The 22999-nt window shown below is 50.5% G+C and overlaps 2 protein-coding genes across 3 annotated transcripts in view; one reads left to right on the forward strand and one right to left on the reverse strand.

Moving 5' to 3' along the window:
• Window positions 1–16415, forward strand: part of PACC1 (proton activated chloride channel 1) — a 38700-nt gene extending 22285 nt beyond the window's left edge. The window contains exons 3-8 of the mRNA XM_080824326.1: window positions 2206–2415; window positions 3849–4000; window positions 8464–8606; window positions 9483–9627; window positions 12120–12227; window positions 13860–16415. Coding sequence (XP_080680452.1) covers window positions 2206–2415; window positions 3849–4000; window positions 8464–8606; window positions 9483–9627; window positions 12120–12227; window positions 13860–14021 — 920 coding nt within the window. The 3' untranslated portion in view covers window positions 14022–16415. The remainder of the gene's footprint in view (window positions 1–2205; window positions 2416–3848; window positions 4001–8463; window positions 8607–9482; window positions 9628–12119; window positions 12228–13859) is intronic.
• PPP2R5A (protein phosphatase 2 regulatory subunit B'alpha) overlaps window positions 16410–22999 on the reverse strand; it is a 140749-nt gene continuing 134159 nt past the window's right edge. For both annotated transcript variants that reach the window (XM_080824325.1, XM_080824324.1), the window contains exons 9-13: window positions 20653–20703; window positions 20039–20158; window positions 19830–19957; window positions 19077–19178; window positions 16410–17611 (exon numbers count right to left, since the gene is read on the reverse strand). In XM_080824325.1, the coding sequence (XP_080680451.1) occupies window positions 17479–17611; window positions 19077–19178; window positions 19830–19957; window positions 20039–20158; window positions 20653–20703 (534 nt within the window). In that variant the 3' untranslated portion in view covers window positions 16410–17478. The remainder of the gene's footprint in view (window positions 17612–19076; window positions 19179–19829; window positions 19958–20038; window positions 20159–20652; window positions 20704–22999) is intronic.

The following is a 22999-nucleotide window of genomic DNA, read 5'->3' on the forward strand; positions in this document are numbered from 1 at the left end:
TTTTCCTTTAATTCTTCAAGTGCCTGTCTGCTGATGGCAACATCTGGGTCATCTTGGCCTAGATTTCTTTTTATTTTTTCTTTTTTTTTTTACATGATTTTTTTCTTTTTTAAAAATTAACATATATTATTTGTTTCAGGGGTACAGGTCTGTGAATCATCAGTCTCACACAATTCACAGCACTCACCATAGCACATACCCTCCCCAGTGTCCATCACTCAGCCACCCCCTCCCTTCCACCCCTCTCCCCTCCAGCAACCCTCACCAAGTTGGCTTTGATTTCTATAGACTACTTTTTCCATTGAGTTTGGGTCACGTTTTCTTGTTTCTTCACGTGTCTATTGATTTCTGATTCAACAGAAAACATGATAATGGTACATTATGGAGGTTCTGGATTCTGTTACAACCCTCTGAGGGACTTTTGTCCTAGCAGGCAGTTAATGTCCATGAGACTCAAGTTCCAGACTCCTGGCTCCCCTGCACTAGCAGCCACTGAAATCTCCACTCACTTTTTTATGTTTCCACCTGCTGCTTTTCCTCTTGGGCCTCTTGGGGTCTCCAGCCAAGAATTTGAACATATTTTATTGCAGATTTGGGGGTTCACCCTCCCCATCCCTTTCAAAGTTCTCCTTAACTTTCTGACTGCTCTGCCAGCCCTGAACTCTGTCTGCTGCCACCCGGCAAAACATGCGAATTTATAAATGTGGTCAGGTTCATTTTCTTTCCTTCCAGGGTCAACTTTTCTCATTTCTGCCTGCTTTTGATTATTCTCCAGTGCCCTCACATAATTTTTAAGTATTTTGTCCAAATTTTGTGATTGCTGTATGTAGGCGGGTGGTGTGACCAAGCTGCTCTGTCATTGGTGGAAGCCAGAAGCCAAACACATACTTTTTTGGACTTATGTTCACACTACTCCTCGGCCTTGGGCTCAGCCGCTATGGAGGGACTCGGGCTTTTCCCCCTGGGAGCTCCATTTTCAACCGAGGAGTAGAGATGATGGAGAGAGAACACCATGGGAATGTCTCAGTCGGCTTGGGGTTCTGTGCCAAAGAACCCCAGGCTGGGTGGCTTACACAACATTTTTTTTTTTTTTTTCTCAGTTCTAGAGTTTGGAACTCAAAGATCAAGGTGCTGGCCAAGTTTTGGTATCTCATGAGGCCCCTCTCCTTGGCTCACACATGGCCATCTCCCTGTGTTCTCACGGGGCTTTATCTCTGTGTGTCTATGTCCCTGGTGTCCCTTCATCTTTCTTATGAGGACACTAGTCCTGTTGGATCCAGGCCCCACCATTATGCCCTCATTTAATCCTCCTTATCTCCTTAAAGGCCCTGTTTCCAAGTGCAGTCACACTGAGCATTAGGGCTTCAGTGTATAAGGTTGTTGGGCGGACACATAACTTAGTCCGTAGCAGAGCATGATCAAGGTTGGGGACGGTCTGGGAGCAGGCAGGAGCGGCTGAGCCGTGCTGCGGGGATGGCGTCGGGATGCGTGTCGTCAGCCGTTGAGTCACGTACCGTAGCCATGCCTGCGGCTGCTCTCTCCCCTCCGTGAGGGGCTTGTGGTTCAGCGTGGGCAGGACTGGCTCTGCGCTCTTGAGTTCACAGACGAGGAAGGCGGGAAGACGTGCAGATGGACAGTGAGGTCGCAGAGTGATGAGAGAAGACCCCTCGCCTTGCGAGCACTGACAAAGGGGTCCTCCATCCAGTGTATGGGTCGGGGAAGGCTTCCTCGAGATGCGTTTCTAAACCAGAACCTGCAGTGTGAGTTAGGAGTCAGTCATGGAGGAAACGGGCTTCAGGCCAAGCACAGGGATGGGCAGATGGGGAGGGGCCCGGGGTCGAGCCGGGGCTCTGCACCCCGGAGGAACAGCGGGAGCCAGAGGCGCTGGCGGAGCAGAGCGGGAGGGAGAAGGCTGGGGCCGGCTTCCGTGGTGGGATTGTGACTCTGTCCTCCAGACGGGAAAGGAACGTTAAAGAGAGTAGCAGTCTCCCGCTCAGAGGTCCCTTTCTGGCACAAGAAGTGCCCGGTGAATGTTGACACGTGCCACGTGTTATGGTTTGGGGGAGGGGGCTGACGTGGTTGGAGGGTTGGGGGTGCGGATGACCTTGCCTCCTTGGTAAAGCAGGGGAAGGGCCGGGAGGTCGCCGACTGCCTCCGGCTGCACCTGCCCCCGGTTCGGGTCACGCATGTGGTGTTGCTGTTCAGCCCTGGACAGCGAGTCGGCCTCCAGCAGCATCCGCTTCAGCAAGGCCTGCCTGAAGAACGTCTTCTCCGTCCTGCTCATCCTCATCTACCTGCTGCTCATGGCCGTGGCCGTCTTCCTGGTCTACCAGACCATCACAGACTTCCGAGAGAAGCTCAAGCACCCCGTCATGTCGGTGTCTTACAAGGAGGTGGATCGCTATGATGCCCCAGGTAGAGAGCCTGCCCCAGACGGGCAGCGGGGCCCCGGTCTGGGGCGCCGGCTTACAGAGGAGCCCCCGATGCCTTCCCCCACCGTGCTGGGCAGCCGGGGGACAGCGGGCAGCCGGACCCAGGCACGGTATGGGTGTAGAGGACACGCCCAGGGAGCCGCTGTCAGTACCCAGCAGAGCGTGTCCTGTGCGGAGCGGAGGGGTGGACGGGGCCGGGTGCGGTCACTGCGTAACTGGGGTGGGCAGGGAAGGCTTTGCACGGAGCTGGATTTGAGCCCAGCCTTGACAGATGAGAAGAGAGTTTTTCTGGGAGGGGGTTGAGCAGGAGCAAAGGTAGAGGCAAGAGGGCTTCCCTGGAGAGGATGTGTCTAGCCTGGCTCCAGCTCGAGGCTGGCGATGAAGAGCAGTGGGGGTGAAGGGTGGCAGGGGAGGGAAAGCCACCCAGACGTGGTGGGGGCCCTGCCTGGGAGGGGGCTCCCTCCCTTTCCTGTCCCAGTGGGGGGGACAGTCCCTGAGGAGGCAGCCGTCTCTGCCATAGAGGGTAGTGTCTGCCTCAGGGCCATGAGCCTGGCGCTGGGCTCTGGAAGTGTGGGCAGGAACCGGGAGGCAGGAGCTCAGAGGGCTCTGGCTGTGCCCACCGGCCTTGTGCACCTGCCACCTGCTCTGCCCACAGGATGCCCGACTCACCCTCTGGATGGCCTGACCGCAGGGCAAAGCCAGAGTCTCAGGGGCCTTTGCCTGTGGTTCTGGAAAGTGTGTGGTTCGCGTCTTTGCCCATCCTTGCCTGTCTTGTGTTTGTGCCTCTTCTCTGTGGGTCTCCCTTGGTCCCTTGATCTGTGGGTGTTTCTTTCTGAGCTCGGCCTGTGTCTGGTGCCGCACACCGCTTTCAGGTGTTCTGCCACTGAGGTCGGATGGCTGCCGTCAGTAGAGCCTGGAATGAGGTGCTGTGGCTGAGGGGAGGGAGGGACCGTTAAGGTGTGAATCACACCTGGAGCCCCCCCCCCCATCAGAGCAGGAGGTGAGAGGCAAAGTGAGCCGTGGGGAGTCCCACAGCGGGGAGCCTCCCAGGCAATGTGCTGGTGGTGTGGGGGACTGGCATGGCCAGGGTCCGGCATGGAGGCCCCCTCGGGGTGCGCTGGACGGGGCCGTGAAATAGGGTGGGTTTTGGTGCAGGCGCCAGGAAGCCCGCACCCCAGGCCAGGAAGGGGGCTTTCTGGGAAGGGGGTTGTGTCTTCCCTTAGAGTAGGGCTTTCTGAGGGCAGCAGAGGTGGCTCCTCACCCTCCAAAACCCTCTTCTCCCTCTACTGCTGTCACCTGGGGAGTCTTGAACTGGGGTGGTTGGTGGGAGTGAAAAAATGTGTGTGACTTGGTTTTAGGGGCGTGGCCAGGGACCGTGACTTCTGACAGTCCCTTTTTCCTGTCTGTGCCCTCTAGGGATTGCTCTGTACCCGGGTCAGGCCCAGCTGCTCAGCTGCAAGCACTATTACGAGGTCATTCCGCCTCTGAGGAGCCCCGGCCAGCCGGGGGACATGGACTGCACCACCCAGAGGATCAACTACACGGACCCTTTCTCCAACCAGACCCTGGTAACGCCTGTCCCCCCACCCCGCGCCAGGCCTGGGCAGGCCGCTCGGTCAGCCTGGCACCCCGCGGCCCCTGTCTTCTGTCTGCCACGAGGCCACTCCTACTCCCTTTGTGCAGGCCCTTGGCCCCTGGCAACCATGAGGCGGAGTCATGGCCATGCCTGGCTGGCCTGAGTCAGCAAGGGCTGTGGGGGCTTCAGCGTTCTCCGGGTGCTCCTCGGGGGTTCCCGACAGCGTGATAAGAGCCCGTCCTTGGCGGGAGGATGTAGGGCTGCAGGGCGAGGCCAGTGTGGTGTCGTGGAGTGAGTCCTGTACCTGAGTGCCCAGCACAATTGCCACGTGGGGCCAACGGAATCATTCATTCCTGGGGACGGGCCCTGGGAAGCCGTATTTTGAAATAAACAGGCCAGCGTGAAGAAGCCGGTCTGGGAACGAGGACCCTGGCCCTGGCAGCAACCGCACAGGGCTTGGAAGGCAGGGAAGGAACTTCCCGTTGATGTACATCTTCTCTTTTGCATCCCATGTCCCTGCTTCAGAGAGGACCGAACGGGGCTGAGTAAAGGTTTTGCAGATCAAAGAAAGGAAAGGGGCTTTAAGGTGGAGGTAGCAGCGTGCCGCGTTTGTGTGTGCGCACAGCTGTGGTAGCTGCGGGTGTCTGGGGGGGCATGTGCCCCCCACCCTCCGCGGCGGGAGGCCGAGCTGAGGAAAGGCCGGATGACAAGGGCTCGCCTGTGGCTCCTGGGGTGATCTGAGGTGGAGAGTCCGGCCGGGACGGTTCTGTTCACGTTCATTCTGGTCTTCCTCCTAAGATCCGGCTGAAATGATTCCCTCTCCGGCAGAAACTAGAGTAAAATAACGTTTCCATGACAGTCCCACAAACCCAGAGCAGGTATCACCAGTGGACAAGACATTTTGGGCTGGTGTGAAATACAGATTGGTTCTCTGGACCCAGCAAACCGCCCCCCACCCTGAAGTAGGCGAGGGGAAAGCCTTCCCTCCGGCTCCCAGCTCCGCGCCGGCCCACTCGGAGGGCAGGGCAGCGGTCAGGGGCAGCGGGCAGGACAGTCATCGTGGCACCGCCCGTTGGTGGGGCCGCCTGGGCCCCCTGCCCTCCCGGGGCACGGGGAGCTGCCGGGCATGACTTTTGCTTCTGGGTAAGAACATTCTCTGTGGAGGCTCAGGGGAGCGTCCCTGCTGGGCGCCGGGGCAGCCGAGAGAACTGGAGCAGAACTGGAGACGGGCCTCCAGGGCCAGCCGCAGGCGAGCACGGGCATGAGCGAACCCCGGGGGCCACCCGCGCCCCGGACCTGTGCTCGTCGGCCTGGCCCGTCCTTCAGGTGGGAGTGGAGAGGTTCAGCTCGGGAAACTAGTGGCATGGAAGAGGACCAGGAGGGACCGACCGAATGGACTCCGTAGGGTAGGGGAATGGATGCTAATTTAGATGAAGGGAAACGTAGTTTTTAGGAACGTTAAGAGGAGCAGGATATACCCCAGGAACGCTGTGCGGCCCCCCCTCCCGCTGCCCGCTCTGGGAAACCCCGCTGGACGGCCGGGCTGCGCGGGGGGTCTCAGGGTGGCCGTCCCCCGGCGTGGCCGTCCCCGGCTGAGCAGCGCTGCTGAGGAGCCCCTCGCACTCGTCCCCAGACCTAGTGGCGCTGGCGGCACCTGCGGCACCTACCGCACTTGTTATGCAATTTAACGACCCGCTATGAGCACCCCTGAAGTGAGGGCGCCCAAGGAGAGTCGTTGGCACAGAGACGCCGCTGAAGGCCGTGCGCGCGTCCAGCTCCGGGTGATGGTTCTGTTGGTGTCCGCAGCCGGGAGCCGGGAGCGCTTCGGGGCAGTGAGGCGGGGAGGAGGGCCAGGCGGGCACAGGACAGCGCCCGTGGGGACGTGTACAGCGCCGTGGGGAGGGGACCCTTGGTGAGTACAGGGCAGTGTGGGGCTGGGGGGCGCCGATGGAGCCTGCTGGGGGCGGCCTGTGGTGTCTCCGCAGGCCCCCAGGGAGCTCCATGGTTGGAGGCGTCTGTGCCCCACTGTAGCCCCTGGCCGTGGCCTCCCGGCAGATTCGGCCTCGGTGGAGGCCCTCGGTGGCTGTGCCTGGATAGACATCAGAAAGTGTGCCCCCACCTTGCAGGTTGGCTCGCATCCTGCTCCCACTTCCGCCCCCTTTGTTTGCAGTGCAACGTCTGGGAAATGGGTCGGCTTCAGGCCGTTTGCGTCCTGGCCAGTCTGTGTGCACGTGGCCCCCCGGGGCCCTCCCCTGACCCGCTTCGTCAGGCTCCCGATCCCCGTGTTTCCTAGTCTCCCTCGTGCCTTCCGTTCAGTGACGTTTACCATGGTTAGGGCCGCTGGGCTCCAGCCTATAGGACCCATTCTTTCCTCACCACCTGCCGTGTCCCCGGTCCAGATGACAAGCCCTTGCCTCCTTCGCTTTGCTCCCAGAGCATTCCCTGTGTGTTGGGCAGACATTAGGCCGAGCTGCTGGGCAAAACCACGCACCCCTCATGGACACCGTGGCTGCGGCCAGAGAGGAGTCTGCTTCTTGGGAATCCGTTGGGCATGCGGGCGGGGGGCACCGGGGGCGGCCAGCGATGGCCTCTGTCCGCCACTCTGCCATCCGCAGGACAGGCTCTCGGGCCTCGTGGGCAGCCCTGGCTCATGGTGACAGGCATGTGTGGCGTCGCCTGAGTCCCTTCTGTGCATGTTCCAGGAACTCCATCACGCGGCCGTGGCCAGGCCGCTGAGCCCGGGGACTGGGGAAGGGGGTAATGGAACAGTTGGCGTTCTCTGCTGCCGCTGACATGTCGCGGAAGGGCTGGGAATGGAAAGGACCAAAATCTCTCGGGAAGATGCAGCAAGAGGCAGGCAGAGTGAGGGCAGCACTCCTGTCGGTCGACCTGGGGCGCCGGGAGCGAAGGGCTCCAGGAAGGGTGTTTAATTCGGGTGAACAAATAGAGGACTGTCCACTAGGATGCAACAGTCAGAAATCCGTATGTGCCGAACAGCATTCCGTTTGTGTATTTTAGGCAAAACCTGTTAGAAATAAGAAATAGCCGTCGCCTTAAAGGGTGACTAAATCTCTCACGTTCACCAATCAAATAGACAAAAGGAGTGAGGATGAGAATTGAACAGCACAGTTCATCAGTTTAGAGGGAGTGTGCGTGACACTTTGCCTGACAGCGCTCACTCTCCAGGTTTCTGTAGAGCGTTGATAACAGTGACTGGCGTTAAGTTGGTTTTCCCCAAGTTAACCTGCGAATCCAGGTCGTCTGTTAAAAGTCCCAGTTGATGTTTCCATGGAATTTAACAATCTAGTTTTAAAATGTCCTCTTAGAAGAGCACGTGTACAGCAATCACCCCGCTGGATTTGGGGACAGGGAGCAGCGCCGCGGAGGGGACCTGCCTGGTCAGATGGCAGAACCGTGTAAACCCAGGGATCAAGCCTGCATCTGCCCGTTGTCTGGGGAATGGGAAGTAGGTCCGTTTCATACCAGATACAAAACTGAAAGCTGGGCACATAAAGCGTCTGAATGTAAAACGTTTAAAAAGTGTTCTAAAGAAATACAGGAGAGGGGTGCTTGGTGGCTCAGTTGGTTAAGCATCTGACTCTTGATTTCGGCTCAGGTCAGGATCTCAGGGTCACGAGCTCGAGCCCCACATCAGGTTCTGTGCTCAGTGGGCGTCTGCTTGGGATTCTCTCGCTCGGCCCCTCCTCTCCCCTTCCCCCCCCCGCCCCCCCCGTACCGTGCTCTCTCTCTCTCGCAACTTCCTTTCTTTTCTTTTTTTTTTTTAAGAGAGAGTAAGAAAAATATAGACCATTGATGTAATTTTGGTTTTCCTTGACCAGCAAAACCCAGAAGCCATAAAGAAAAAGATTTACAGATATCACTGTATCAGATTTAAAGCTTAATATAAAAAATGACATTAGAAACAAAGTCTGATAGAAAAGTGACAGACTGGAAGAAAACATTTGTACATGAAATGGATGTAAGCTAGCATCCTTTTAATTAATTAATTAATTGATTAGAGCACGCATCAGCAGGGGGAGGGGCAGAGGCAGAGAGAGAGAATCTCCAGCAGACCCCCCGCTCAGCAGGGAGACTGACTCAGGGTCGATCTCACAACCCTGAGACCACGACCGGAGCCGACGTCAAGAGTCAGATGCTCAGTGGACGAAACCACCCAGGCACCCCACGAGCGTCCTAAGTAAAGGGCTCCCCTAGCTCAGGCAGCCACTGAGAAAAGTGGACAGAGGACAGTTGCCCTCGGCTCTGGTCCAGCGGTGCCCAGAGAGCTGCCCTGCAGAGATGAGGGGGAGTGAGCACGGACAGCGGCCCGGGTGGCCTGGGGTCCTCTGGGGTCCTCTGGGGTCCACCGGGCGAGGAACTTTCCGGTCACACAGTGTCAAGAGCAGAGCAGCCGCGGCTCCCCCAGGGCTGATTCTGGCCTTTGTGTCTCTGTAGAAATCCGCCCTGATTGTGCAGGGGCCCCGGGAGGTGAAGAAGCGCGAGCTGGTCTTCCTCCAGTTCCGCCTGAACGAGAGCAGCGAGGACTTCAGCGCCATCGATTACCTCCTCTTCTCGTCCTACCAGGAGTTCCTGCGCAGGTGGCCTTTCCCGTCCGCAGCGGGCTGGCCCGTCCCAGGGCACTGGCGGGCACGCGGGGCGGCGATGACCCGGCGGCCCAGGGGCCTGACCTGGAGCCCAGAGGTCCCGGGAGACCTGTTCTTACAAAGTGCAGCAGGTCTGGCGTGGCACGTGTTCGGACCCGCGGGCCGAGAGTGAGGTCCTGTCACTGGCGGGACCTTGTGCTCCCCTGAGTCCCTGGCCCGGGCCAGGTGTCCCCTGCGCTGTCAGGGCAGCATGTCTAGCCCTTGGTGTGTGTTCAATATGGGCATGGAAGTTCCTGTCTGCTGGGGGCACCTGGCCGTGCCCTCTCTGGGGTCCGGAGTGGGCACTGGGATTGCGAGTGTTTTCTTCACGTGCCTCCAGGCCCCGCAGAGCCCAGGGTGCCCCTGAAGGGAAGTGGGCTGGCAGTCACCGCCGAGGAGAGGCCACTCCCCTGGCTGAGGCTGCGGGCCATCTTCCCTGCTCACACACCCCTGCTCCGTCCTTCTGTTTCGGAGCCTGGAGCCTCTGCTGTGGCGTCTTCCACCCCGTCTGCTGCCGCCGTTCCCTCGGGCCTCCCTGCTGGAGCTGCTGGCCGGGAAGATGCCATGGGGGCCCGTCCGGGGAGGGGAGGCCAGCGGGCGCCCCTGCAGACTTGGGGCCGGTGCTCTGGGAGCAGGTGGGAAGGAGGAGGGACTCCCCCCATGAGAGGCCACCTCGAGCCCGGTGACAGCTCTCCCTGCGTGTGCAAATCCAGACACGGAGCTTGGAAAGGAAGCAGGAAGTGGGCAGCCAAGGAGCCCGCTGGAAGCAGGGGCCGGAGTTCAAGTCCGGCTGTTGGGCCTAACCGGACCCTTTCTTCGGTGTCTTCCCAGCCCGGACAGGGTGGGCTTCATGCAGGCCTGTGAGAGCGCCTATTCCAGCTGGAAGTTTTCCGGGGGCTTCCGCACGTGGGTCAAGATGTCCCTGGTGAAGACGAAGGAGGAGGACGGACGGGAGGCGGTGGAGTTCCGGCAGGAGGTACGTGGCCCTGGCTTTGCTGTCCCCTGCCGGCTGCCTCCTCCCTCAGTATGGGGGTGCAGAGGAGCTTTGCAGAAGAGATGACCTCCGGGCAGTCTTCAGAGTAGAAGGGACCCCGTGCCAGGGAGGAGACGTGTTCCCCAGGCCCTTCCCTGGGCCGCCATCGGTCCCCACCAAACAGACGCCTGCGTTTCGCAGAGCCGGTGACTCAGCCCACACAGCCTGGGTTCTCTGCTCTCAGAGGCTGCTGGCCGCATGGGAGACGGGTGACTTGCAGGGAGGAGACGAGACGTGGAGGCCTCTGAAGGTTGTGCACATGATGATCCGTTGGGATGCACGGGGAGAAATCCTAGCTTTCTCCTTATATTAATTTATCATCCTTTTTGCTATTTCTGAATATTTTGAAAGGCGTGTCACGTTAGAGCAGTAATAGCAATGTTACATCAGTTTGAAAAAGTCATATATACGGAGGGTATTTGCTCAAAACATGATCCTAGTGGGAAGTGTGACTGAAAGCTTTCTGCCCACTGGCCTGGAGCCTGGAGGTGCCCCTGGAGTTTCCGGCCGAGGTCCTGGCGGTAGATGGGAGAGGACCTGGGGAAGAGGCCTGGCCGCGGGGATGGAAGGAGAGAGCATTTTGGTTGCCGCAGCAGGGCTGTTTGTCAGTCACCACTGAAAGCAAGGCCACACCCCTACCTTTGGGACCTCCGCCTTGGCCGTGGCTGCCCCCTGCCCACATCCACACCCAGAGCCCGCCATCCTGTGTATCAGTGGCTGGGTGCTTGCAGAGGCAGCGAAGAGATGGGTCTGTTCTAGAAAACTCTGTCCCTCCTTGGAGATGTTCCACTGGGTTGGACTCTGTGGGGCAGCATCGAGAAGGGCCTGTGTTGGACTAGAAGGACCGACTCCACGGACGCGGCTGTTGGAAGCCAATGCCCCTTCCCTGTCCCTGGGACCTCAGGCTGCTTAAGACCTTTGGGAAGGGCTTAAAGCTGGTTTTCTTTAAGAGGACAGGGTTTTGGGGGTGCTTGGGTGGCTCAGTGGGTTAAGCCTCTGCCTTCGGCTCAGGTCATGATCTCGGGGTCCCGGGATCGAGCCCCACATCAGGCTCTCTGCTCAGCGGGGAGCCTGCTTCCTCCTCTCTCTCTGCCTGGCTCTCTGCCTACTTGTGATGTCTGTCTGTCAAACAAATAAATAAAATCTTAAAAAAAAAAGAAACAGGCTTTTTTCCTGTCCCAGGATGTGGCAACTCCCCTGGCAATGGGTCCTTAAAGGATTCCTAGTTTTCAGCTAACTGTCACGTTCTGGATTTTTACTGCACGCTTTTCTCCAAGAGGCCCCAGGACCTTCCTCATCTGGCCCCACAGCGGCTGAGAAAAGGGTACCCGGTACCTTCCCCTCACAGTTTGGTGCCACCTGTCCGCCCGGGGCCTCTGCAGGAGGAAGCCCAAAGGGGCCGAAGTCCCAGCGAACCCGGATATCTCAATGTCTGTGCCGTTCGTTATTGTCTAAACTGGAAGTCTTTTGGTGGGTGACCTGAACTCTTTTGAACAAGAAAAGCAAAGTTTTTTTATAAAGTGTTTTAAAGTTTAAAATACTTAACATATGTATTGTCTCCTTTGGTCCCTCCCACACCTCGGTGATGTCGGCACTTTGCCCACAGTGGGGGAGGGGCGGGTGATCCTCAAATCAGGGTGGATGCGGCCCTACAGCTGGGCCTGGGTGGCTGCCCCGGGACCTATTTGCTCCCCGTTTGATCTGGTGATGGAGCACCAGATCTTAGCAAGCACGCCCACTACACACAGCCGCGTAGGTCTGGGAGGTTGCACTTTGTCCCTAGAGACCTGAAGGGGGTTGAAATACCTTGCTTTTAAGATCAAGTGTTTTGAAATTTGAGGCTCTGTGGCTTCTTCTTTTTTCTTTTATTTATTTATTTATTTATTAAAAGATTTTATTTATTTGTTTGACACAGAGAGAGAGAGAGGGAACACAAGCAGTGGGAGTAGGAGTGGGAGAAGCAGTCTCCCTGCTAAGCAGGGAGCCCGATGTGGGACTCGATCCCAGGATCCCAGAATCATGACCTGAGCTGAAGGCAGATGCTTAACGACTGGAGGCTTCCGTGGCTTCTAATTATGCCTAATGTGGTCCTTCGAGTATGGTTTAGCTCTGAGTCCGATACACAGTGACTGTTTGGTGATGACCCAGAATATCCACTGTGCATCCCAGATCCTGTTCGTTTCCCCAGGGGGCTTCCGGAAGTCAGGATGGTCTCGGCTCTGGTACCAGAGGTTCCCGTGCTGGGGACTCGTTGAAGTCTCAGCTCTGGTACCAGTCTCGGGATGTTGTTTATGAGATTTCTGGCTCTGTCCGTCCAGAAGGTGGTGTGAAGAGAGCCGCAGTCCAAGGTCCCCTCACCGCCCTCTCCTTTCCTGTGACTTGGGCTAGGGAGGGGCGCGAAGGAGGTAATCCTGCTTTCTCTCCTCCGTTCCCAGACCAGCGTGGTCAACTACATTGACCAGAGACCAGCCGCCGAAAGGAGCGCTCAGTTGTTTTTTGTGGTCTTTGAATGGAAAGATCCTTTCATCCAGAAAGTCCAAGACGTGAGTATTACTTCGGGTCGCAAGAGCGGGTTCCCTGCGCTGGGGTACTCTGACTCCTCCTTGCAGGCTGTCCTCGTCTCCTTTCGCGGCACAAATTCGTTTGTAATTTATGACATTCATGTTCTGTGTTTCGGTGGCCGTCACTAGCCAGTTGGCCCTGTGAAGGCGGGGCTTCATCTGTCGTTCTCGGTCACTGTTACCAACCGGCGGAGGCTTAGTGCAGAGTCCTTGCTTGGGGGTAATGTTAAGTGAATGAACCAAGTAGAAAGCGTGGATTGCATTGAATTAATGTCTAGATTACAGATTTTGGAATCCCCCCCCTTTTTTTAACGTGTCTGTTGGATAATGATCCTTATTATTTGTTGTTGTCAGAGCAGAAAGGTACAAAGAAAAATTAACAGTGTGTCAATTAATGCCAGATTCTCAGACTCCGACTTGGAGGGGAGGAATGATGGGACAGCTTTGCTAAAGGAACAGTCCAGGGAGACACCATCACCAGAGCCAGTCCCCAGTCTAGTGCTCATTAGCATTTAGATAATTCCCCAAACGTCCTGATGTGGTCGTGGCTTCAGGGAAGTGCCTTCTGTGGCTGAGACCCGAGCGTAGAGGGTCTCTGTGACCGTAGCTGCTTCTAGTGTCCCACCCCGCGGGGCATCGTGGGCTGGCAGAGCCCCATGCGCAGGGCACGTGCGGCTCAGGTTCGGGGTGGAGGAGTGAACGCCTTCAGCTCTGCGCGTCAATTGCGTGGTGAGCTGTTTTCCGCTTAGGCCGTTAGTCGGAGGCGCCCATCGGTGGAGGAAAGGCCACACCTGAGAGGGTCCAGCCCTGAGCAGTGGCACTGGGGAAACCGTTTTGTACCTGGGAGCCCTGAGGCTCCCCTTGTCCGAGGTCACCCTGCTCGGCTGACCTGGAGGTGCTGTGGTTCCCGTGTTGGGGACTCAGAAATACAAGAGGAGACGTGAGCCTGGAAGGGTTTCAGCATCGAGTCAGAGGGGGGCTGGTAGCAGTGGAGGGACTCGTCGCAGGCAGGAAGTGGCCACCAGGGTTTTTGTGGGATGAAGGTCTCGGTTTTGGCTTCGTGGTCAGAGAGCGGAGCTCCGGGGAGCTGGGAGCGGTCCGCACAGCTGGGGAGCAGGAAAGCCTCACAGGCCGGGGGCATCCGAGGGCGCAGCCTGGAGGCGGGAGTCCGGGACGGGGGACTGTCCCTGGACCAGACGGAGGGTAAGTTGGCGTAACTGAGATGGGAAGAAAACAAGAGGAACTGACCTGACGGGAGAGGGCACAGGTCTGGGGGGGGGGGGGCGGGTCTCAGAGCAAGTTCACTTACGGCGGATGAGGCCAGAAATTTAAACCTCAGTACTGAGTATCTAATTTGTGCAGAGCTTTTTTAAGAAACATTTTTTTTTTTTTCAGGATCCATTTAGGGGAGGAAGGGATTAGTATTTTTCTTCTCAAACTTGAGCTCTGCACAGTATAGTCAGAAGGAAGTACAGCCACGGCAGCTTTAGGACGCAGGCGTTTTTCCTGCCCCTCCCGCAGTGTGGGGTGGGAGGCTCTTACGACGCCGCTGGTATGACCTGGGAGTCAGAGGGGAAGCACGCCGGTAAGCTTGTGTGTGTTGCTCTTTTCCAGATAATCACCGCCAATCCTTGGAACACCATCGCCCTTCTCTGTGGGGCCTTCCTGGCGTTGTTTAAAGCAGCAGAGTTTGCCAAACTGAGTGTGAAGTGGATGATCAAAATTAGGAAGAGATACCTTAAAAAAAGAGGTCAGGCAGCAAACCACATAAGCTGAGGTGGCCTCATGGTGTTGGTCGAACTGCCCCTGGCGATGGAAGTTCTCGTCATTTCTGTTTTGGTAAATGGAGCGGCCAGAGGCCCTGTGCTCACCTGCCACGGCCTCGCTGGGAGGACCAGCCTGCCAGACTGCAGCTTCTAACCCGGCCCCGAAAGACGATGTTTAGAGCCTAATGGAACAGATCCAGTGGATAACCTACAACCTATTTAAGTATTTAAATTATTAATGAACATTTTTGGACATATGAATGGGGATTGTGGAAGATGGAATTAGAGGTCTCAGGTTTTCTGAGGGTTTGTGAAGCTGCCTTTCTCACTTGGTTTCGTGTACAGTTAAGCTCTAACGGGATAATCTAGGCTCTACATTTCACCTTAGCCCCCCCCCCACCCCCGAGGTTTTTATAAAGTGGACAGAAGAGAGTGTGATTTTTTTCCCCCCAATCCTGAGGCTGCAGATGTGCAGGTTCTGCATAGAGCCCTCTGCACCCCGTACCCAAGGGCAGAATCCGTTGTCTCCGGCGTCACCTGCCAGTTCCATCATCCAGCCTCTGACATGCTCTCTCATTTGTTCAATTTTAAATGGGACTTTTGTAAAGCTTCTAGAAAGTAGTGCTAAGATATCTTGAGGATTGACTAGCCACCTACGCGTCTGGCTCAAGTATCTGTTGATGCAGGTATGAGCGCGCAGTGACTAACATGCAGAAGCCCTGGGACACGTGTATAGAGGAGGTGCCTACTCAGTGTATTTTGATGATTTTATTAACAGGTCAATAAAAGTTAGGTTAATGCAAAAGGAGTCAGTGTGCCAGTATGAGTCTGCTCGATCAGTAGGCACCAGTACGCTTTCATTCTGTGACCTCCAAGTGAGTGGCCGCGTGAGCTTGGAATCCCCAGATGGATGATCTGGACTCCCAAGGTACGTCATGACTGCGTCCAAGGAAAGGCAGGTGGCCCAGTGGGGAAGAGTGACAGATGTACTCCCATGAATAAGCTGTGCTCTGTTCCTGCCCTACCGAAGCACCCACCTGAGAAAGGGGCACTCAGCGTGACCTTCAAAGCCTTCAGCCTAGCTTTTGACAGAGGTGAGTACTCCGTATTTTTCACACGGTAGCAGTGGGATGATTGAAGGTTATGGAAATTGCCTCCAGGGTTTCAAATTATTTATATGCCCTTTGCTTCTAAAGGACTTGGCAACACTTCTTGCATTTTATAACCCGGCTTTAAGTAATTTAAAGAGGGAAAACTCAAATGTAGAAGTGGGACATTCTTATCTCATGTCTCACTCAGGAAGACACTTATTTGATTGAATTATTCAAGATAAACTTGTGCAAAGAAACATTCCCTAGTACTCTCTGCCACAGAAGCGCGTACATTCAAACGTGAGCCTAGATCTTGTCTCTCTGTAAAGTCTTTCTTGTAAGGCGAGTGCAGAGGCAGGCGTAGCTTACCTTAGCAATACTGGAAAACGTGAGTGTGTGTTACAGTATCTCTAAAGATGACACGCCACTTTAGTATTTAACTAATAAAATTTGCTCAAGGGAACATACTAAAACTTAAAACTGCATTTCCTGTATTGTGGAAAGTTGAGAGACCGCTTACATGTGCTTTAGAATAAGCAGATAGTTAGGAAGTGAGCATTTTTAGCTTGTCAAAGAGAAACCCAGCCTGCAGAAAAAAGAAAACCAGTCTTTTTCCCAGGATGTAACCGCACTGTGGCTGCTCTCCAGTGAAAGAAATATAGAAACCTGCCACTAACATTTAGACCTAACCTTCACTTTCTGGAGAGGCAGGGGCTAGCCTTTCTGTCCGTGTTCTGCATGTGGTAGGCTCACCCCTGCCTTCCCGGGCTGCCCCCGGCGGGCAGCAGCACTGGTTGGCTCAGGCAAACGTGTTGCTCGGGGCAGCCGGGAGAAGGCGGCTACTTGAGACACTCGCACAGAGCCATGCACCGAAAGGAAGAGTTTCTCTGGGCGCCTCAGCGAGTGAAAGGAGTTGCTTTTACAGTGACCTTGGAATTGTGTGCAGGACCCAGGCTAGAATTTTTCATGAATGCAAAAGAGTGGAAAGTTGGCAATAATGTCTCATTTCCGACTCTGGCCACAATTTCTCTGAACCTCACCCAGGAAAGTGTTCATTATAGATTTTGAGATTTATCCTTGTGGTCTTGTTTTAATTGAAATGACATTTAAGGTAATTTGAACCTATTCTCTGCACACAGACATGCAAGATGAAAGGATGTCCTAACACTTAGAATTTTATGCAGGTATTTTGTAAGGCGTAGTTTGGTGGGTTGCTGTAGCGGCCGTGTGTGTCGTATGAATGTAAGGGCAGCAGGCAGCCTCTGGGTGCCTCAGCTCGCAGCTGGAAACAGCAAAGACAACATAGGCAAAATACAAACATAGACTTTATTAAATGCTGCTCAATCCCCCAGTGAAGATCTTTCATTACAAAACAGTTCTCCACACAACTGCAAGTAGAGATTGGAATGGTACTTATAACAAAAGGTGTGAGAAATACTTGACCAAGTGAAAACATACAAGACCTTTCTATAGTCAAGAACTCTACAGGGGCAGCCTACTGCGTTTCCTTTAAATAAAGCCAGGCAGTGACAGTGAGCGCTCTGCGTCACCACATTGTGGGACTCAAAGCCTCCTTCCCTGGGGCAGGAGGGACTGGAGGAAGGGCAGGGTGTGAGGACTGGAAAGGTCCTGCCTTCAGCCTTTGGGAGGAAGAGGAGGAATGAACTGAGAGGCAGGCTCGGTGCTCACCTGCGGTGCCTCCGTGAATCTGGGCTCGTCACTCTGGGGAGTTGCAGATGAAGGGGGATATTCATGAGGAACAACCTGAAGAATTTGGTTTACTTTCCCAGCTTTTAGTTATATTTTGTGCTTTAAAAAGTCTGGAGATTTAAGTTTCCGCTCAAATTCCAGAGTGCAGTAATATCTCTAATGAAGGAAGGCTTAGGGCAGGTAACTCCCCCATCATATTTCTGGGAGCAACAAAGGGAAGGGTAAGGATTACACCTTAGTTTTGTTTTAGGAAATAGTCTTTTTCCCAGGATGTAACTAAGGTCTGCAGCAATGTGAAAAGCACATTATGAAAGGGAAAAATATACAGAGCAGACTATCTCTATGTGCAACACAATCAAAAAAAGAATTCAAGTCATAATTCTTACCACTCCCATAATTATCTCACTCATATCATAGATGATAAAGTTCATTCATTTCTGTGAAACTTGAGAAGTGACACAATAAATCCATGATTAGACAGAGGTTACAATATACTGTGGCCATGATACAGCACAGGGCTATGTTTAGTCCGTATTTTTCATTTACAGTTGCCAGAAAAAAAGTTGGCCTTTTAATTATATTATACTGAGAGGTTTGTTTCATAATTTTTACATATTTCAAAAAAGTGTACAAAACTGCCTATCCAACAGAGGTGGTGGGCTTTTTTTATTCATCACTTGTATTGCTGAGAAGACTGTGCATGTTGTAAGCACTGTTCTGCTTTTCCAGAGCTTTCTTTAGCTTTAGCTCCTCTAATTTTTTCCATAATTCTTCACGTTCCAATTCCTTCTTTTTCTCTCTGTAGATAAACCAAAATTTTTGTAGTCAGAAACCTTTAAGGAACTTGCTGTTTGGCAGTTTGCTGGGGAACATATTATTCACCCACATTTCACTTAAATCCCTTTACTGAAGCATTTGAGGCCAATTACCTGGAGCACCTAATTATTCTGTCACTATCCTGAGTGACTAACACCTCTATGCATCTCCTGTACCAGCTCAGAGTTACTCCTTGCTTTCCCTACATGTTCTCACGTCCACGACTGCTATTGTCATTTGTGCCTTATTACATTCACTTTCTCACCTAACCCTCTTACAACTGTTGGAGCTGTGAGGTCAGGCTGCAGCCACTTCTGGGGTGGAATCATCTCTCTAGCCACTAACCAGTCAAGAAAACAAAATTCAAAATATTTTTTGTTTCAACTGTTTAATTTCAAATCTAAGAAACACTCCTGAATAACTTGGACCAAATTATTCTGAAGGACTATATGAACATCCTAAAGATGGTTTTGTAGATATGATGATGATTCTTAGTTATGTGAAACATACAAGTTTCATGTGATTCTAATCACCTTTCTTTTTCCCCATTGCTTCCTGAAGTTGAAACTATGTACCTAATTTCTCTTCTGCCTGAAAAGTGCTATTTTTTTTTTTGAAGAGTTATTGAGGGACACTAGGATGGCCCTGAAGAAGAGCTATCCTTGTTCTACCTGCCACAGGAAAACCCTGATAAGGAATTTATAGTCAAAAGAGATCAGCTTTTCTAAACAATAGGTAATAAACTTCTTAGAAGTAAATGGTAGCTATTATCCTCCAATGATGGGTGGGTGGAGGCAGAGTGGTTACTGCCTGCCTGATGTTTGAAATAATCACTTTATTCTCATTTATTTCATATATGAAGTTCTCCAAAAGAGGTGATCACTTAGGCAGGTTTGTCGATGCTGCTATGTGTTACCACCTCTAAAATACTGACTGTTGCAAGGAACAAAATAGTCATAGTTGAGCCAGAAGCAGACTACTATGTGAGCTCCCTCCAACCAAAAAAGAACTATGCTGAACTTTAAAGATACCACTTTGTTAAAATGGGCAACGTAACCCTACCAAACGTTGTGCAAAGAGCAGCTGAAGAGTAAAGCTCACTGCGGGAGCCCATCTGGAGAAACAATTTTCATAAATACATAGGTCAAATTGTTTAAATTTGGCATGAACTGTATTTCATGATGAAGCTGCCACTGGACCGATGAACTCTAAGGCTCGGAATGAGGAACAGGATTTATGATCCACATTAAAACTGTAAAATCCAACCAGCGGGGAAACTTCTTTACTTGGAAAGGACTTAAAAGTGTTTGAGCATTACAATTTGAAAGTCTAGATATAACTGACTTAAACATTGTAATTTTAACTTGGGCAAGATACCTTATTGGATTGAATCACATTCGACTAATCTAAAATGTATAGATATCTTGGTAATTAAAAATACCAAATACCTTTGTCTTTCAGCTTTGTATGAACTAGTAAGGTCATCGAAAAGCTTGCCATTCATTTCCATTAGGGTTTTCAGCACGTTGTATACCAGTGCTACGATGGTCCTAAAATGAAAATCAGCAGTGTTGGGTCACAGGAAATGTAACATTATCATCCCTAAATGGTGGCTGATTCACTTAATCCATTTTAGAGATGATAAACTAAAGTGCAAGAGGTTTAATAATTTGCTCAAGATCACACAGCCAGTGGTGACAGAGATGGTCTGATTTCAAAATTCATGTCTGCCTTATCATATATTACGCTTAAACTCTTAAAATGTCACTTTCATGTCTGCTCTATAGTCTACTGTCTCAAGCTAACAGTATTAAAAGATGAGAATATAACTTGTAAGAAAAAGAGAAAGTAGGATAAGGGTTTTACAGAAGTTAGAATACATGCACAATCTGAACATTGCTGATGTGACCTTAAGCGCTCCAGCCTCTCCCTGGGAGAGTGCTAACCCATGAGGTTTGTGCCGCCTCTGTAGAGGCTGGCTTGGTCTCCCCATGTGGGTTTGACCACACAGTAGTGCGAGATTAAATTGAAACCAAGAACTTAATAATTAACTGTATGTATATCAAGTACACAATAGAACAGCAATGTGATGTTAACCTTGGAATAAGTTCCAAGTCTGTATAGGTTTCATATATGAGTTAGATCGAAAGAAAAAAAAGCACAAACACAAGAATAACACCATCAACACAAAAGACACTTACGGATTCCAGTGTTCTTTGGAGATTTTGTACAAACTGCCAAACATAATTGGCAGAATTTTATCAATGTTCTCCTCAATCAAACTAAGAATATATTCATTATTCCAGAAGTACAATGCCCTTTCTGCAACCTAAGAAGACATTTAGGAATGTCAAAACTCAGAGAAAAAAGAAATAATAGTATAAAAATGGCTTCACTGAAAATATCATACCTGAAAATGAGAACTGGATACACACTTGGATATCTGCTTAAAAAGAGGTTCTTCAATTTTTTTGAACTGTGTGGGTTCAATGACATCTAAGATTTCTTCAATTTCTCCTAAAAACATCACCTAGGTTAAAAAAATTTTTCTTTTAAGAAACAAATTATATGATGTTAACATAGAAAACTACAAATGAGAAGGTTAACCTACAAATTACACAGTGGACAAAATTAAGGTCTTGATTATATATACAATTTACTATAATGTTCAGCTTTCCCACCAAGTCTAATTCCCAAAAGACCACCACCTCTTGCTTGGTGGCAGTGACAATATAGCCAGCCCACAGAAGCATGTTTTTTGTTTTGTTTTAAGGATTTTGTGTATTTGACAGAGAGAAGCCAGTGGGGGGGAGGGGGGAGAGGCAGAGTGAGAGAGAAGCAGGCTCGCGCTGAACAGGGAGCCTGATGTGGGCTCGATCCCAGAACCCTGGGATCATGACCTGAACCCAAGGCAGATGCTTAACTGACTGAGCCACCCAGGCACCCCAAGAAGCATGGTTTATAATTTAGCCCTAAGATTAAAAATTTTAATAAAATTGTGCTTTTTTTTGTTGAACAACCTACCTCTTTCTGACTGCATGTTTTTGGCCAAAATTTCAGCAACCCTCTGATCACCTGCAAAAAATCATAAATTTAAGTGAACACAGTTGCAAAAGTTTATATTAAACTAAATGTTAACTATATATTAACAGAACACTACTACTTGTCCCCTTATACCTTATTCCAGAAATTCCAGTTCAACTCAAAAGGGAAAATTTTTAAATCTTTAAAAAATATTTCACACCTACTTGACTAGCAAAAATGTTAAAGTTTAATATTGAGCATTGGCCTGGGTGAGGGAAAAGGCATCTTTAGACTCTGGACTAGAATATTAGATTGTTCAAACTTTTTGGAAGGCAGCTTGGAATATGTAAAAATTTCAATGTACTTTTTGACCCAGCAACATGGTTTTAATATTAATGATTTTTAAACATTTATATACATGGGACACCTGGCTGGCTCAGTCAATACAGCATGCAACTCTTAATCTTGGGGTCATGAGTTTCAGATCACCTAAAAGTTTTTTTTTAATTAAATACTTTAAAAAATCCATATACAGTAATTTTTTTTTTTTTTTTTTGGTGTGCTGTCCTGAGGGCTTTTATACACACAGAGTTTTTTGTTGTTGTTACCAGCACCACAGATAGGACACAGAAAAATTCCAACATCCTAAACATCCCCTCACCAAGCAATATGTTTTAACTCCTCATGTGTCCATTAATAAAGATTCAGTACGTTATGGTAATCCATACAATGGAATTTGATGTTACCAGTGAAAATAATGAAACAGATTAATATGGAAAGGCAGCCACATTGTGGGAAAACCTCATTAGCACTGTCCCACTGTTTAACCTACACACACATATATATGCATACAAAAAATTTCTAGGAATATACTCACCAAAGATGTTTAATCTTTTAGGGGATAAGATTTTAAGGAATTTCCTCCAACTTGCACTTTATGATTTTATATTGTGTGAACCAAATTAACACAAATTATTTTCATAAACAGAAGTAATAGTCTTTTCCATTTTAGAAAATAATTTCAATTGAAGATATAGGTACACAATATATAGGTACCTATATCTTATTTATAATTTGTAAGAAGCTTTGATACGAATACCAGGTTTCTAGAGAATGAGTATGAAGGCTGAAACAAGTACCATGGCCATAATTTGGGTGCTGAATGGTCTATGGTAGAAACTGCAGAGATCTGTATATCTACAGGTTTTATGAATTGAAAACTTTTCCTTTGTCAACTTGGACATTTACTTTCCTACCTTCTCATCCTGTTTCTATTTCTATTAACACAGCTCACCTAAGAGAGACATCTCTTAGGTGTCGGCCATTATCCCTCTCCCCAATCTACTCTTTAAAAAGAAATCACCTATCTTCTCCCCTATCCACCCCATACTAATTTATATTTAAATTACATCTATCTACAATTCAGTTATGAACCATGACTTGTTATGGGTTTTGTCTTAATTCTGAGGAGAGGCACCATGGATTTAATTCACTTTTGTGAATTCAAGTTTTAATTCAGCTGAATTAATTTAGTGAATTAAAGTTTTAATTCACTTTAGAGGTTTATGTGGTTTCATGTAAGTACTAGGCTTCTAATTCTCCTGATTTGTCTTTAGAAGCTGGTTTTTTAGCTGTTTCCAGAAAGATCTGCAAGTCTAAAAGTTCAAAAACTCTAAGTATTAGGGAATGAAGAAATATGTTCCTTTACAGGAAGTTCAAGTCAGAGGAAGAATACTAGTTCATAATCTTTTCAAGCATGCCTAGGGATAGCCTACGTAACTTCATAATAAAGAAAACCTTATTTAAATCCTTCAAATCCTTTGCTATTCTTCAAGAACTCTTAGTTCAAATATTTAGATTTAGGATGCCTTGAAAACATTCACTCAAAATACTTCATCAATGTTAAAAGATTGTTTTGTCTGCTTCATACTTTTCTATTTCCTCCCTACTTTTTTTTTTCTTGGATCTTCAGTGTTCATAATTACATTTTTATTCTCTCCTGAATCTTCTCATTGCAGGCAAATAGCAGAATTCAAAGACTGAATTGCTATGTTGATTCATAAACAACCTTTATCCCAAGATTACATCTTGATCACCAAAGGCAAAGAAATGTTTTCAACCCCTATCATATGGTTTATCATTGTTAAGAGGGAAAATCCTATTTCTAAAAACAAAACAAAACAAAACTCCAAGGACCCTCACAGTATGTTTTAATTTTAAAAGGTGAATGAAGGGGTGCCTGGGTGGCTCAGTTGGTTGGGTATCCAACTCTTGCACTGGACTGAGCCCCACTTAGGGCTCTGTGCTCAGTGGGGAATCTGCTTGGGATTCTCTCCCTCTCTCTCTG

The sequence above is a fragment of the Martes martes genome, assembly GCF_963455335.1.
Source record: "Martes martes genome assembly, chromosome: 15".
Taxonomy (NCBI): Eukaryota; Metazoa; Chordata; class Mammalia; order Carnivora; family Mustelidae; genus Martes; species Martes martes.